This window comes from Oryza sativa, chromosome 3 (genome assembly GCF_034140825.1).
Source record: "Oryza sativa Japonica Group chromosome 3, ASM3414082v1".
Taxonomy (NCBI): domain Eukaryota; kingdom Viridiplantae; phylum Streptophyta; class Magnoliopsida; order Poales; family Poaceae; genus Oryza; species Oryza sativa.
In genome coordinates this window covers 24,229,518-24,245,389 of record NC_089037.1, presented here as the reverse complement: position 1 = coordinate 24,245,389, position 15,872 = coordinate 24,229,518, and the positions used below count along the sequence as shown (strand labels likewise).

General features: G+C 37.0%; 1 protein-coding gene across 5 annotated transcripts; it reads left to right on the top strand.

The window, feature by feature from the left end:
- The first annotated feature begins 610 nt into the window (after positions 1-610).
- LOC4333453 (uncharacterized) lies at positions 611-15,660 on the top strand. 5 transcript variants are annotated; one of them, XM_066308606.1, is made up of 31 exons: positions 611-867; positions 1,346-1,461; positions 1,712-1,934; positions 2,028-2,337; positions 2,833-2,993; positions 3,288-3,353; positions 4,435-4,549; positions 4,657-4,766; positions 4,866-4,961; positions 5,470-5,593; positions 5,950-6,017; positions 7,245-7,331; positions 7,424-7,576; positions 7,667-7,762; positions 8,526-8,585; positions 8,660-8,781; positions 8,869-8,956; positions 9,652-9,756; positions 9,864-9,965; positions 10,045-10,097; positions 10,180-10,243; positions 10,335-10,469; positions 10,615-10,727; positions 10,809-10,902; positions 11,039-11,258; positions 12,107-12,237; positions 13,135-13,281; positions 13,854-13,982; positions 14,055-14,153; positions 14,293-14,331; positions 15,028-15,660. In XM_066308606.1, the coding sequence occupies exons 4-31, from the start codon at positions 2,088-2,090 to the stop codon at positions 15,175-15,177; spliced, it is 3,177 nt and encodes a 1,058-aa protein (XP_066164703.1). In that variant the 5' UTR covers positions 611-867; positions 1,346-1,461; positions 1,712-1,934; positions 2,028-2,087; the 3' UTR covers positions 15,178-15,660. The 5 variants fall into 5 exon arrangements, with proteins under 5 accessions (XP_066164703.1, XP_025879580.1, XP_066164702.1 ...); XM_026023795.2 differs by having other exon boundaries at positions 9,861-9,965; XM_066308605.1 differs by lacking the exon at positions 1,346-1,461.
- The last annotated feature ends 212 nt before the right edge of the window (positions 15,661-15,872 follow it).

The window sequence follows — 15,872 nt, the reverse complement described above, 5'->3', positions numbered from 1 at the left end:
GGTAATTCGGACGACTGCAATAGTTCAGGGGGTAATTCGTACTTTTTTCTTTTTTTTGTAAGAGTGGTGATAAATATGTGGTAGTTTTAAAGTATTAGTAAAATATAGGATGTTGGTATATGAAGGATGTAATATGGATGATCCGTTGGAGTAAAAAGTAATATGGAGTAGGAATCTTTTGGGATGACTATCTAAATGGGAGTGTGGATGATGAAATTTAGATGAGCTGCTGGGATGCTCTAATTGCACAGTTTATATATAAAATCGTGAGACGAATCTTTCGAGCCTAATTAGGCCATGATTAGCCATAAGTGCTACAATAACCCATATGTGCTCAAAAGATTCGTCCTGCGGTTTCCAGACGAGTTATGAAATTAGTTTTTTCATTCGTATCCGAAAACACCTTTCGACAACCGGTCAAACGTCACTACCTTAAAAATTTTCATTTTACCAAAAAGTAAACAGGACCTTGAGGTGTACTTTTTCCACGAAAACGGCCGATTCGACCTTCGCTCCACAGCCTGGCTCGCCGCTCGAGGCGTGCAGCGAGCCGCGAGTGCAGGCAGCCAGGCAGCGAGAGAAGTCACCGCGCGGCCTCGACTACTTCTCCGCCTCCTCATTTCCTCCCACCGAAAGAAAAGCTTAGGGTTCGGCCGCTGCTGCTCATCGCCGCCTCATCCTCCGCCGCCGGGCGTCGGCGCCGGCTCCCCTCCATCGCCGGCTCCCTCCGTCGCCCCCCCTCAGATCCGTCGGCTGCCCGCCTTCTCTTCCACTGTGAAGTCCTCGTTCTCTCCGTTGAGCCCATCTTCTTCGTCGGTTTTCTTCCTCACGCCCTCTCCTCTTCGGTTCTCTCCGTCGAGCTCTCCGGTAAGTGCAAGGATGGTATGCCGCCGCCCATTGTAGGGTTGGGAATCCTCTCCCCTTTCCTACCCCCTTCAATTTTGTGTCCACTCTTTCTTTGATTTCTGTTTTTCTTTGTGGATGAGAGCACATGTCCCCTTCATAAACAAACCTAGATCTACTAAAATGTGATGGATTTTAGGTTGATTTGGGTGCAACAAAGTGCTGCATAGGCTTGGATTTTGCTATATATTTTTGCCATGTTATGCACTGTTGGTCTATTTTCTAGATGTTGCTAAGCATGACTAAAAATATATTTCTTGGTCGATCTACTTATCTTTCAGTTTTGTACACATGAATATTTGTTAAATCGATTGCCTCGTAGCTCAGATCTGCACTGGTTGTTTGTGATGTGCTCATTCAAGTTAGATCTGTGACCCTGTTAGTTGTGCATATTACTGTGCCCCTTTTGTTATGTCTGAGCAAATTTCCTTGGATGTGGCAGCCGTGGCATGGGTGCATAAATATTGGATTTGCAATAGTTAATATGCCACCAGGTTTTGGATTAATGCCCACGAATTTGCATGAATGTTTGTCGCAAGCTTAGAGTTAATGCACTAGGTATTCTGTTCATCATGAAACTTATAAATCATTATATGGCGGAATAATCATCTAAGAAGAACTTTATGTTGGCACTGACTAAGCATTTCTAGTTCATAACACGGCTAAATGGATATGTTTGTGTAGCCCATTTAGCTGTGTTATGAACTAGAAATGCTTAGTCAATGGCGACATAAAGTTCTTCTTAGATGATTATTCTGCCATTGTGCTGCTTTAGCTGTCACTGAGTTTGGCATTTCCACTCTTGCAGATAACTCTACCCAGGCTGAGTTGTGGCTGGTATTGGCGATATAAGCTTGTTAGCTGTTTTCTCTTGTGTCTTTGGTCTTCATCTTTGATTACGCGTCATTGAAAAGACTGTACATGAGAAAACTCTTTTGTTGAAACATTTCTCTTGTAATATGAATGTATTGAGTTTGTGACTATCCTTCTCCTGTGCTAGAATCATATATTTCAGCTTCAAAGCTCTTATGGTACTTTTCAAGTTTCCTGTTGAACCGAATACCTAGTGCATTAACTCTAAGCTTGTGACAAACATTCATGCAAATTCGTGGATATTAATCCAGAACCTGGTGGCATATTAACATTGGATACTTGGTCAACTGGAAAATTGGAGCTCCTTATTCATGTCATCAATGGAGAGCCTAGCACAGTTAGAGCTGTTGTGTGAAAAGCTTTACAATTCTAGAGACTCTGCTGAGCGAGCACACGCTGAAAGCATCCTCAAGTGCTTCTCGGAGAACAGTGACTACATTTCACAGTGCCAATATATATTGGACAATGCCTCAACACCATATGCCCTGATGCTGGCCAGTTCAAGCTTGTTGAACCAAGTCAACGACCGCAGTCTTTCATTGCAATTGCGCCTTGATATCCGTAATGTTCCTTTCCAAAAATCTATCATGAAATCAGTTATTCAGCTATTTTTGCTTTTCTATTGCATCTGCATGGCATGTTTTCATTTACGTCTCTACCAATTTAATCAGTTATGATTAGTTCTGCGTTGCAAGTTACTACAGAAAGCAGTAAGCACTCGTTTGTAGTGCCATCTAGTATAAGTGGCCATATTTTAATCTTTGTTGTTCCTTCCTTAACTTATTTCTGTTGCCTTTGATGTCTTATGCTTATTGAATATGGCTCGAGTTGAATGGACAAATATTTTACATTCTATTCCTGACTTCATTTATGCCTTTGCAGCAGATTAGAATGGCCAAATATTTATTTCCATTTATTCATTGTTGTTTTATGCATTGTTAATGTAGCTAAATTGCAAAAATACATGTGTATAAACAATGCTTAAATCTATTTTGTGTACTTTTGTGCCCTTGTCTACTGCTAATTTTAAATCAATATATTGTGATCTGTTTGAAGGGAATTATGTCATAAACTATCTTGCTACGAGGGGACCTAAACTGCAGACGTTTGTGATTAAATCCCTAATTCAGCTTGTCTGTCGAATTACAAAATTTGGATGGTTCGATGATGATAAATTCAGAGATATTGTCAAGGAGGCAGCCGATTTCTTATCTCTTGTAAGTTTGTTGTCTGTTTTGTTGGCATTTAGCTGAGAACTTTTTAACTGTTGATGACATATTTAAGGACTATGCACCTTTGATTTGAGTGGAGCTATATACCTTGGTACATAAATCCTTGGCAATTTCTATGACCAATGCCCATTCTTTAGAACTAAGTAATATGAAAAAGGATAACCAGCCTACCAGATCTATTAAAGAATCCATATGAGGAACATTTATAGGTTTTATTCCATGCTCTATTGCAAGTTAATTGATGCATACTAAAGTTGCTGCTTATGCTTTTCATTTCAGGCATCCCAGGATCATTATTTTATAGGATTGAAGATACTATATCATCTTGTAGGAGAAATGAACCAGGTGCCACCTAGAAACTTCTTTTTTATTATAATTTTCAATAACTGGTTTGATCCTAATCAATATGATAATGCAATTTGGCAATATGTAGATTAATTTAAAAGTTGAAAAATATTTTAACAGTATTAATTTTTTTTTATGTTTAGAACTGCACAATGTGCTTGTTGGCACTTATAAATCGCACATGCACATACATTCATAAAACATCGGATGAGACACAGAAGGTCAAGCGTACATGAAACACTACATATATGCACTAACCTGTGCACACACAATTCATACCAAAAGGAAAAGTTATTCTTTATTTTCCTTTCCGATGCTTAACAAAGAGTTATAAACATGCAGATAGACATATATAGGCATAGTATTGTCAATCAAAATATTAATGGTTAATCCAACCAATGTTAACAAGCCAAAGTTAAACATTGACACTGATGGTTACTATATTAATTTCCATTTATTTTAAAGAGTATTGGCGGCAATATGATATGTGGCACTTTACTAAATTGTGTTGGGGTAGTGTTGGTAGCAATCTTTTTTACCTTCTTGGAACTGTGATGCACATTTCAGCCTTTTTACTGTACTGTCCCACCTTTCTGTTAGCATGTCACTTCTTTTTATTGCCTTCTTTGACCTCTTAATTTTTTCTGGTATAGTTTCTTGAATATGATTGCATGTCACTGTATTTCTTGTAATGTTGAGTTTCATTTTATTTAACATGAAATAACACAGATTGCTTGCTTAGTACAAGAAAAGAAAGGGTTCTAGTTCTACAAATATCTTCTGTGAACTGTGTCTCTTTTTTCCGTAAACAATTCTTTCAATGAATAGTTGGATTGACCATTAAGCTTTCTCAGTATGTACTTGGCTTCTTCTTACTTTTTGCATGCTGTCTTCTGCTTATGAATTATAGTGTTGGTCAATATCTTCACTTCTGATTGGGTTATGTACTTGTGTTGTTGCTTATATATTTTCAATATAGTTTATATTGTTTTGCCCATTTTTATCCACTCTTGTTCAATTTCCTTTGTCAGGTGGACTGTAATGTATTTAGCTGACTTTTTGTGTCTGTGTATGCATGCAGGCAAACGCGATGCCTTTGACACTTCACAGAAAAATTGCTTGTTCGTTCAAGGACCAGTTTCTTCTACAGATCTTCCAAATTTCTTTAACCTCATTACACCAACTGAAGAGTGAAGGTAAAGTTCAAGGACCAGTCTCATCCATTTTGTTAAAAGTAGTGTGTATTGGAATGTCCACACTTTCTCACTTCCATCTTCTGATACGATCTGTAATTAAACTGCAGTACCTGATGACTTTAGGCGTGATCCTCTCTTGCTTGCATTAAGGTGCTTGTCATATGACTTTGTTGGTTGTCCTGTGGATGAAAGCTCTGAGGAATTTGGTACAGTGCAGGTATGTTAGTTTGCACAATTGTTATCTTCTCTGTAAAACATTTGACCTATCCCAGTTGGTCTATTTCTTATAATTTATGTATTTTTTTTATTGATGCAGCTTCCTGCATCTTGGAGGCCTCTCCTTCAAGATCCTTCTACTGTTCAGATCTTCTTCGATTACTATAAAGTCAATGATACATGTGTTTCAAAAGAGGTATACTTTGATTGGGTGATTTGAATAATATCGACAATATAATCTCTGATTATTTTACCAAGTGCTTTGTCCATTACTCCATTAACACAAAAGAGATATATTTTGCTTCTAGTTCCTCATGTTTAGAATGTACACTTTGATTGCATGATTTTTCATTAATACATTTTTCAAACTTATTTCTAGTTAGCTACCACTACAGTTTTACAAAATTTACTTCCATTCAGCAGCAATATTTTCCCAATGTTTTCTTTTAAAAGTATGACTTCCTCACCTCTGTGAAGCAGCAATATTTTCCTAATGTATGGATCTCTAAGAGGCATGCTTTATTCCTTTCAAGAATCTCTAAGAAGCAATATTTTCCTTGTGAATTTATCTTACAAACAGCTGTTACTCTTTTCTTTCTTTGTAAGTAATGTGCCATGTTCAGTGGATTAGCTCTTTTCTTGACTCTTCCCCGCGCCCCTCTCCTATGCACTTCTTTATGTGTCCTAGCCCTTCATTTCTGCAGGCTTTGGAATGTCTTGTGAGACTTGCTTCTGTCAGGCGCAGTATTTTCGTTGAGGACCCTTCAAGGACCCAGTTTCTTTCTCATCTGATGTCAGGCACAAAGGAGATACTCCAAACTGGCCAAGGTTATCGCTTTGTCCTTTTGTTGCCAAGTTCTGTTCTATTTTAGTCCTGTTACAAATTTCAGTAATTAGGACCAGCGATTTCAATTGCAATCCTCTTACATAGAGTGAAAAGCCTCTTTTATGTAAGGTTAAGAGGCATTTACTCTAAACACGAGTTGATTGACTCATGCCTGGTCACGCTATGTGGTGCACTGTAGAAACCAGACTTGCTTTTTATAAGTAAAAGCACACCTTTGTTTATTAGTAATCTTTAAAATTAGATACTTGTCTCAAATTCGCTCCATGCAGGAACAAAAATAAATGCTCCATATCTTTACGTAATTTATTCTTCTGATGTGTGATCTGCTCATCTACAGGTCTTGCTGATCATGGAAATTACCATGAGTTCTGCCGCCTTCTTGGACGTTTCAAAGTGAATTTCCAGGTTGGAATCCTGTTACTTAAAATGAAGGATGAAGCTAACTTGTTTGTTTTGTGTCAAGGATTTGCTCTTTGTTCTTTCCCTTTGCATTCTTTTACAGAATTAATGACTTGCTAGTTTTTGCTACGTAACAACCGATGAATTAGTTGGCAACAGTAATGATGCATTAATTATGAAGTGCGCATTGAGTTCTTTTAGGCCTTGGTTGGGTGGCCCAATTCTGGTTGGTATCCTGGCTGAAATGAACTGGGATGGCGGGGATTTTGTGGGATTCCAAACATGCCTTACTGATGTTATTTTACCCTGATTTGTGGTTTTGTACTATTGCTTTGAAGGAACAGTAATAAGTAATTCCATTTGTTTGTAGGTTCTAGTCTTTTGGCTTTACTGGGAGCACTAACTAGTCATACTGATATGCAAGTCAAGGTTCTAAATAGTGGATTGCATTTTTAGAGTGCATTGGTTTTGATGTAGAGCATATCGTAGTGATGCAGTGCATGTTGTAGTGAACAGTTGATGGAATAGTTAATTTGTATTATATTTATAATTCTACGTAATGAACTGTTGTGTATACGATGTTTATATGTATTTTTGGTATTGTTTGCAACTTGCAAGTGCTATTTTTGTTGACTTTTTTTTTGCCTTACAGACATTTGGTACCAATTTATTAGCTTTCAAAGTTTCAATAAACAATGGAGTTGTTCTCTGTTTAGAAAGCATTTAATACCTGTGTCATAGTGTTGTCAAGTGAAGATGGCCATTGTTCCAAAGTTTCTTTTACCAATTTTCTATATGCATTCATTGTCCCAATTGCCTATTACTAACTTACTGTTTGTTAAGTTGTATCTATCGTATATGTTCTGGAACAAAAAGCATGGTTCAATATTTTCTTACCACATTCATAATTTGCCATGAATGACCATTCCTTCTTATCTAGAACTTTGATAGTAATGTAGTTATGTAAATTAGTCTATGTTGATCATGAAAACAAAATTGAACTGTATTATGTTTGTTTGCTGTTGGCATATCTTCATTGTGTCATTCGGAATACTCCCGGCATTGACTACCAAATGATTTGGTTGGTTGATTGTTATCAGTGTTACTAGATAATGTTGGCTGCACTGGTTTTTGATCCTTTATCAAGTTCTCTGTTATTGTCATAGTAATATCCAGCTATGAATGGACCTCTTTGTGATTAAGTGTGGGCTCTTGCATTGTTGTACTTCGCAGTTGTCAGAGCTTCTGAGTATTGAGTTTTATGGTGAATGGATTGGTTTAGTAGCAGAATTCACAACTAAATCCCTGTTGTCATGGCAGGTCTGTTTCCCTTTTTTTTTTTGACTCATTCTCTTAGCACTGGATTATTCAATAATCAATTTCCAATAGTTTTAACTATCGAATATTTGCAGTGGGCCAGCAATAGTGTCTACTATCTTTTGAGTCTTTGGTCAAGGCTGGTGACATCTGTTCCTTACTTGAAAGGCGACACACCAAGTATGCTTGATGAGACCGTTCCGAAAATCACGGAGGGTTTTATCACCTCTAGAATTAATTCTGTTCAGGTACTGATTTCTAATGAGATGATGGAACTGCTTTCTATCTCAGTTGAAGCGGTAACGTTTGTTATATCCTGTTGTTTCTATCCATCTCAGGCCAGCTTTGCAAACGACTCATCTGATGATACTTTGGATAATGTGGATGTTCTTCAGGAGCAGTTGGAGTCTCTTCCTTACCTTTGTAGATTCCAGGTCGCTATTTCCTGTCAAGTTCTGGTTTCCAATTTAAGAGACAATTTTCTGTTAAACTTTTGATTGGATCCATCTTTGTAATCATGTCCACCTGTAGATAAGATACATCGCGTAATCAATTGAATGTTTTCTTTTATGGAGATTAACCCTGTTCCAGCTTTTCACATAACAGGATTCATAGTTTTATGTAATTGATCTTTTTATTGAACATATGCATTGGTTCTATCTACTTGCAGTTTACTGCATGCACTTAGTAATTTCTTGTATATGGTACCAGAATTTCTTTCTTTAAATATTGAAGAACTAATAGAATCATTACACAACAACAATAGATGCATCAAATTTAAGTAGCATTATGCTATTCATTTTTATCGTATTTAATTATATGATTTTAAAACAAGAATAACCAGAGTAAATTTTTGGCCAACTTAAGTGCTTTCATATTGTGGACGGGTGCAGAAAATATAGTAAATAAGATAAAAAAAATACGACAAATTTCAGATGAAGATCTCTTATTATCGTTTCTGCTGTTTTCAGCTAATTTATATGCCACTTCATTATATATATCTGTTACTTTTTGTCTGGATGGAATTCTTATTCTTATATAATTATTTTGAGTCACTACTAACCTCCTTGCCCGTTACCAATAGTATGAAGAATCTAGATGAAATGCCCTTATTGTTCTTAGTCTCTTTTTTTTTTTTGAGAGAGAATTGCATTTTATGACATGCCCATATGATGATTTTCTTTTGCTGATTTGCAGTACCAAAACAGTAGCATTTACATCATAAATATTATGGAGCCTCTTCTACAAGCTTATATGGTATGTTAGTGTTATTTCACAGGCCTCTTTTTGGGGCATAAAGAATGCCTTTTCAAAGTCAAATACTTTTACAGGAAAGGTCAAGATTACCAGCTCCTGGAGATGCGAATGAGCTCTCTGTCATTGAAGGACAGCTCACATGGCTAGTCCACATAATTGCAGCCATTCTCAAGATTAGGCAGACCATTGGTTGTAGGTGAGAAATTAACATTCCTTGCTTCCTTCCTTATATTCTGTTTGATTTCCTTTTCTTTTCACTTACAATGTTCATTTTGTTATGCAGCCAAGAATCACAGGAGTTAATTGACGCAGAACTTGCAGCCCGTGTGTTACAGTTGATAAACGTTACTGACACAGGGGTGCACGCACAGGTTAGATGAAAATGATTTGGTCATCTAACATGAAAGCTGAGTGCTGAGCTAGTGTACTTGTAGCAACAACAATTTTCCTTTCTAGTATTGTCTGCAAATTATAGAATATAATTGCATATGTAGGTAGGACTGGTTTTGTTTTTTCACAAGCATTTAATTTTTTGTAAGTAGTTACATGGGCACGGGTCAACTGTTCTTTAAAATGTGCAGCATCAAATAACTAAGGAGCAACTTAGATATTTTCTTAATTTTATCGCCAATACTGTAACATAGACAACCAATTACTTGTTTCTCCATTCGTCATGAAGCTTGGAGTCACAACAACACATGTGGTTGTTGATGGTGTTTTGGTGTTTCTTACAGTTATCATGAGAAATGAAAGCTGTGAATTTGCACTTAAAAATAGGCTGAAATTGAATTTATTTAATGAAAATATCTAAACAATGTTCCCATATGAACTTAATCTTTGGCCAAAATCAGCTCACTTTAAGAGCCATTTTTCATATTGTATTATGTACAGTATGTAAACCACATATTGTCCCCATAAACCAAATCTGTTTCTGTATTGCGACACTACGGATTACGGAATGCTCTCCAATTTGTCCTTTACTTTCATTAACCTGTTTTAGCTGCTCTTATAACCATTCACAGCTTCACAAGTTTGTGAATGATGACTTGCGGTGCATTCTTTGCAGAGATATCAAGTATTAAGTAAGCAAAGACTTGATCGTGCTATTCTTATCTTTGTGCAAAATTTCAGAAGGTCATATGTAGGAGATCAAGCCATGCATTCTTCAAAGGTTAGAAGAAACCGAATAATAGAACATAACAATTATAATTTTCTTTTTTTTCTTGATGTACCTTTTTTTGTAAATCCCCATCAAGTTTTACTTCTTTGCTGCAGCAGTTGTATGCAAGATTATCTGAGCTTCTTGGACTGAATGACCATTTAGTTTTACTCAATGTCATTGTTGGGAAAATAGCAACTAATCTGAAGTGCTATGCTGAGGTACCTATTGTTTCGACGTTTACTGATTTTAGGCATACTTTGATCTATATGCTGTGGCTGATCCTTTGTGTGGTTACAGTGCGAGGATGTTATTGATCATACTCTGTCCCTTTTCCTTGAACTTGCATCTGGGTAAAGTTGTAGCTATATGTATTCACTTTACATTTCTCATGCTTATTATGATAACAATTCTTCATATGTATTTTCGTAGCAGCTATATGACTGGAAAACTGCTTCTCAAGCTGGAGAGTACAAAATTTATAATTGCAAATCATTCTGTACAGTCTTCTCACTAGCTTCTGTTTCATATTATCCCTGTGTCATTCCTGGTCTTAGAATTGATTATATTTTCATTATTGATATTTTCAGAGGGAGACTTTTCCATTTCTTGAAGAATACAGATGTGCCCGCAGTAGAACAACCTTCTACTACATCCTTGGCTGCTTGATTTTCATGGAAGACACCCCAGTAAAATTCAGGAGTTTCATGGAGCCACTCCTACAGGTGCATTGCTACTTGTATTCATACTCCCTCTATATCTGGCCCTGTCCAGATCGTAGGTAGAAATAGCTATATTTTGGGGCGTAGAGAGTAGTAGTTAAGTTTTTTCTCTATTCTTATATGGTTTTCTTCTTTGTATTCTCTATAGGTTGCAGTTAATTTGGAGGCAACTGCTGATGCTGCTTTCCGGACTGATGTTGTGAAGTACGCATTTATTGGTTTGATGAGAGACTTACGAGGCATTGCTATGGCCACAAACAGGTGCACAATTTGATTATATATAGTATATGTGTACATCAACTCTTCTTTTGGAAACTAACTACTTTTGTTGGTCTGATCCAGCCGCAGGACCTATGGCCTCCTATTTGACTGGCTGTATCCATCTCGCATGCCACTTTTATTGAAAGCCATCTCACTCTACGCTGATGAGCCAGAGGTAACTATGAAATCGCAATGCTTTCCTTGCATAGCTGTTCTTGCTGAAAAAGTTTGAACTGTTTTTTAAAAATTATCTAGAGCCTTATGTTTTTTTTGTTCAGCTACTATAAAATCACAACTTTGTGTTCATACAGGTCACCACACCCCTGCTCAAGTTTATGTGCGAGTTTGTTTTGAACAAAGCTCAGAGATTGACATTTGATTCGTCATCACCAAATGGGATCCTTTTATTCCGGGAGGTTAGCAAGCTGATTGTGGCTTATGGATCACGTATTCTGTTACTTCCAAACGGCACTGATATTTATGGAAGTAAATACAAAGGCATATGGATATCACTTGCTGTTCTTTCAAGAGGTGAGTTCAGAAAATATGTTTTGAAAACACATGTATGCTCTGCAATTTTATTACAGTTTCAGCAAGTCTACCTGCTGTTATTCACTGTTATCTAATGCTTGATCTTTTTAGTGAATTTCATCCTTTACAATTTTATGTGTTACTCTCATTGCACTTTTTTTTTGTTTGAAAAAAGTGTGCTTTAGGTTACACTTGCTGTGAAATGTTATTTGCATTCCAACATGTCTACGAAATTTCATGACCAAAACCTTGTTTTTGTACCCCATTGAGATCATTGTTTTCCAACAGACAATATTAGCTTATCCCCATGGGCCATATAATGACCTGGACTGTGAAAGCTTGTTCATTTTTGTTAATCATTTAACTCCTTACTGATTTGTGATATTTGAGTTGAATTGTTGCCTCGTAGGGCTTGGCAGATGATAAATATTTAAATTGCATAAGATTTGCAGTAGTTGAGAATGGATTTATGATGATTTAGGCTAAACTGAAATTTAGCTGCAACTATGGTTAAATTCTGTTGCAAATATGGAGACGTTCTATACTTTTTTGGTTTCATGTGTGCTACGATCTATGGATTTCCTTTTTCAAGAGGATACTGATGTACTTGAATTTGGTATAAGATGTTACTTGGAGTTTTCTGTTAGGGTGACAGCTTAGTTCCACCCTCTGATTCAAACTTTTTGTTGTGCTTTTAATGTTAAAGAATAAAATTGGTTGAGTTCCACTCAACTTGAGCCCAACTATTTGTTCTTAAACTGTATCTTCTGGGAACCTCATCTCCAATTGCAGACTAAAGATTTGTATTTTTTTTTCTTGTACTGTTATTCTGACTAGAACCATTGCAGCTTTATGTGGAAACTATGTCAACTTTGGTGTATTTGAGCTGTATGGTGACAGAGCACTTGCTGATGCTCTTGATATATCTTTAAAGATGAGCCTCTCAGTTCCATTGTCAGACATATTGGCATTCAAAAAGGTATTCCTGGCAACTTTAGTGATTTACTATTGTTTTGCTGTGTAGTGCTATTGCTTTTATTGATATGGTTAGTAAGATCTCGAAAATATTCATGCTAAGTTTTATAGCATTGAAGATGTATAGTTCTTATTATATCACAATGAAAGTGAATTGAATGTTATGTATATCAATTAAGCAGAGGTTACTTGTGCATCAGGAACTGGACTGAGTGATTTTAGTGCCAATCTTGTAATCTAACTGAGAACCCTGCATTTACACCCTTGGTATGTTGATACGTTTAGTTGCATGAATTGATCAGATCCTAGTATCCTAACCTGTCTAGAAAGATTTGTATACTCTGTCATAACAGCGCTGTCATTTTTTTATTTGAAAACATACACATTAAAATTACCAGGAGAAAACATGAAATGAGTACTGCCAACAGTGTGCTCCAGAGTCCTATCGGGAAGCTTTTTCTTTGGAACATGGGATGCTGCAGTTATTTTTTATTTTTATGCCAGACATTTTCAAACATTTTTTCAAGAGCATACTCCCAACTCCTAGAACTGTAGTTGACAACAAATAGGCAGCAGCACAGTGTGTTTGGACTTTACTTGTATTTTTTTTCAACATTTTGTTTGTAGTCTTCTTGGCATTTTACCAGCAGGTACCCTGCATGCAAGCTTAGTATATTTATTTAGGTGATCTTGCAATTGCCCACTGGTAACATGCGTACAGGTTTAGTGCTATGTTTTCCAACCTATGTGCTTTTTACTGGCTTGATCACAGACAAATAAACAGCCTAGACACCATTCCAGGTCTTGCGTTGTCCCACATTGATTTATGTTTAACCAGATGATTGAGATATTCTTGTTTCATTCGTGGAAGCATTCATACTAGGTTCTTTCTTTATTTCAGCTGTCGAAAGCATTCTATGGATATATTGAAGTTCTGTTCAGCAATCATATCACTTTTGTTCTCAATTTAGATACAAACACCTTCGTGCATATTGTCAGCACTCTTGAATCTGGCTTAAAAGGTCTAGATACAGGGATATCAACACAGGTATGTGGCATGATGCTTTTTACTGCTTGAAAAATGTTCCTCGCTTCTTGTTACAACAGCATCGGTGGATCAGTGCTTAAACTGTGTCCTATCGGCGAAGACCGTTCCAATCTGTGGTTGCTGGCAGATAATAATTGATGCCATCATAATACTCTATTCTCTTTTTTGTGTTTTCCCTATTAGTTTCTTCTCTTGGATCTGGATGTCGTGTGCAACCTGGTTAGGGCCCACATAGAAGCAGTAGTCAACCTCTCTATTTAAATCATTTCCATGTGAGCAGTAATGGGAACAACATCTGCCTATGGTTACTGTTAAATCATTTTCATGTTCTTTGATATGGCATATATAGTAAAGGATTGGGTTGTATCTCTATTTATTAAGGAAGTAATACACACAAGCTTTTAGTCCTTCCGTTTTATCTCCTGCCTCCATGGTGCTGTTGCACTGCTTGGTTCCATGGACATTGATTAAGCCTAAGGGCCCTTAACTATGCTCATCACATTGGAATCCATCATTGTTCTGTAGTGCTTTCTGTTTGGACTAATCTGTAAATTATTGCTTCCTTTTGGCAGTGTGCCTCTGCCATTGATAGCTTGGCAGCCTTTTATTTCAACAATTTCACAGCTGCTGATGGCCCTCCTTCACCAGCTGCACTAAATCTTGCTCGGCATATCGGAGAGTTCCCCACTTTATTTCCTCAGGTTTGTGTTAGTAATCTTCTCTATCATATGCAGAAAGGTCTGGATGTAATTGCATTTTGTTTTTTGTGCCAGATACTGAAGACACTTTTTGAGATCATCATCTTTGAGGATGCGGGTAATCAGTGGAGTCTTAGTAGACCAATACTGAGTCTGATAATGATCAGTGAACAGGTGCTTGTCTTTTTAAAAATTTTAAATCATGTTTCTTAGCATTTCTTTTGCACTCTTTTCCCAGTTTGTATTTTCTTTATATTTTTTTTCTGGCGAGGGTCTTTAGATCTTTTCTAATCAGTTATCTTTCTTTGTGCAGATGTTTAGTAATTTGAGAGCACAGATATTGGCATCACAGGTTAGTGAACTCTCGTCTGATGTTCCACTATGCAGTCCTGTCTTTCTTGTTCTATTTTTCTTCTCTGCTTGAAGCTTTCTACTGTCAAGTTATCAACAATGTTTCCAGTCATGAGCGTGTAGGCCATTTATTTAATTTGCTAGGAGACAAGTTTCTTTTCAGTAAAAATATTAAATTCTACTAGTACATCCTTTGATTAGAACTGTATTTTGTGTTCATCACTGGTACGCTGTATGTCCAACTTGTGATGTACTTGTCTATTAAGATCTGTGCTTAAATGAAATGGATGTTTTTTGAACGGAAATGAAATGAATATTACATTGGAACATATACATGGTTTTGAGTTCTTGTATGGAATGGTGTGGGCAGATCCCCTGAGATGGTGCTGCAGTAAAACACAAGTGCTTGATATATCCCAGACGTACAGGATTTCAAGCTTTATTTGTTTTAGGCGACTAGTTTATACTATTTCAGAGTCATGCTGGATACTTTAATTACATTATGTGGATATCATCAAATCTTTCAACAATATTGGGCTTGATATGGTGCATTATACAGTGTTGACTTGTTCTGTCATTTTCAATTTAAGTGTGCTGATGCTTTGGTCTCATATGTACCTAAGTTTTGTGAACTTATGTCTACCAATAACAGCATTAGTAATCATTATTGAAGAACTAATGTACGTCTTGCTTGCAGCCTGTAGACCAGCAACAACGCCTTTCGCAATGCTTCGACAAGCTGATGACTGATGTTGCTACGAATTTGGAACCAAAGAACAGAGATAAATTCACTCAAAATCTTACAACATTCAGGCATGATTTCCGTGTGAAGAACATTCAGGCATGACAGCTGTTCAGGACCAGCTGCTTTAAGGTGGTGCACTCATGTGCTGTAAATACTTAGCTTAGCTTCGTTTTAGGAACCACCATTCCCGTGGGGGGAAAGTTATGGTTTAACTCAGTTTGGTTTGGATTGGCTGAAAGATGAAAGGGTTCTCCTGCTGCATGTGGCGGCAAAATGCAGTTGTTGATCTCTTACCTTGTCGTGTACTAGAATGGCTGAGTGCAGGGGATTGACTTTTTTCTTCTTCTCTTTTTATACCTTAGTGTTAATTCCTTCTCTTTTTGCTTGTACAGCAATATTCATGTGAAAGCCTGTGATCGCTGTTTCCCCGAGTTGTTAGGGGGAAAGCAGCCATCGCTCAAAATATAATTCATTCGTTAACAGGTTAGAAGAAGGGAAAAAAAGTTGTAAATGGTTGTGCTTCCTATTGCAGTCAATGCTCAAATTGAAAGTGAGGAGATGGTAAATTTGCTCCTTGAGCTTCAATACAGGTTTTTATTCAGCTAACATCATTTTTTGCAGCTCTCCATATTTCGGTTCATTATAGCACCGGGCTACTGTTGTGCACAGCATTTTTCTTTTGGTGGTGCTGTGCAGAGTTTTGGAGTTCGACGGCGCCTTTTGCCTATGGACCAATGGAAGGTAGTTCTTCAGTCTTGTCCGCGGTATTTGTTGGTTAATCTTGTTCTTCAGTCTTC

What these genes read in the sequence shown, in the direction of transcription:
- LOC4333453 (XM_015775987.3), top strand. Translation starts at nt 2,088, where the DNA reads ATGTCATCAATGGAGAGCCTAGCACAGTTAGAGCTGTTGTGTGAAAAG. An exon ending in GCAATTGCGCCTTGATATCC is followed by an intron (nt 2,338 to 2,832) that starts GTAATGTTCCTT and finishes ATCTGTTTGAAG; the next exon opens with GGAATTATGTCATAAACTAT. An exon ending in ACACAGGGGTGCACGCACAG is followed by an intron (nt 8,957 to 9,651) that starts GTTAGATGAAAA and finishes CATTCTTTGCAG; the next exon opens with AGATATCAAGTATTAAGTAA.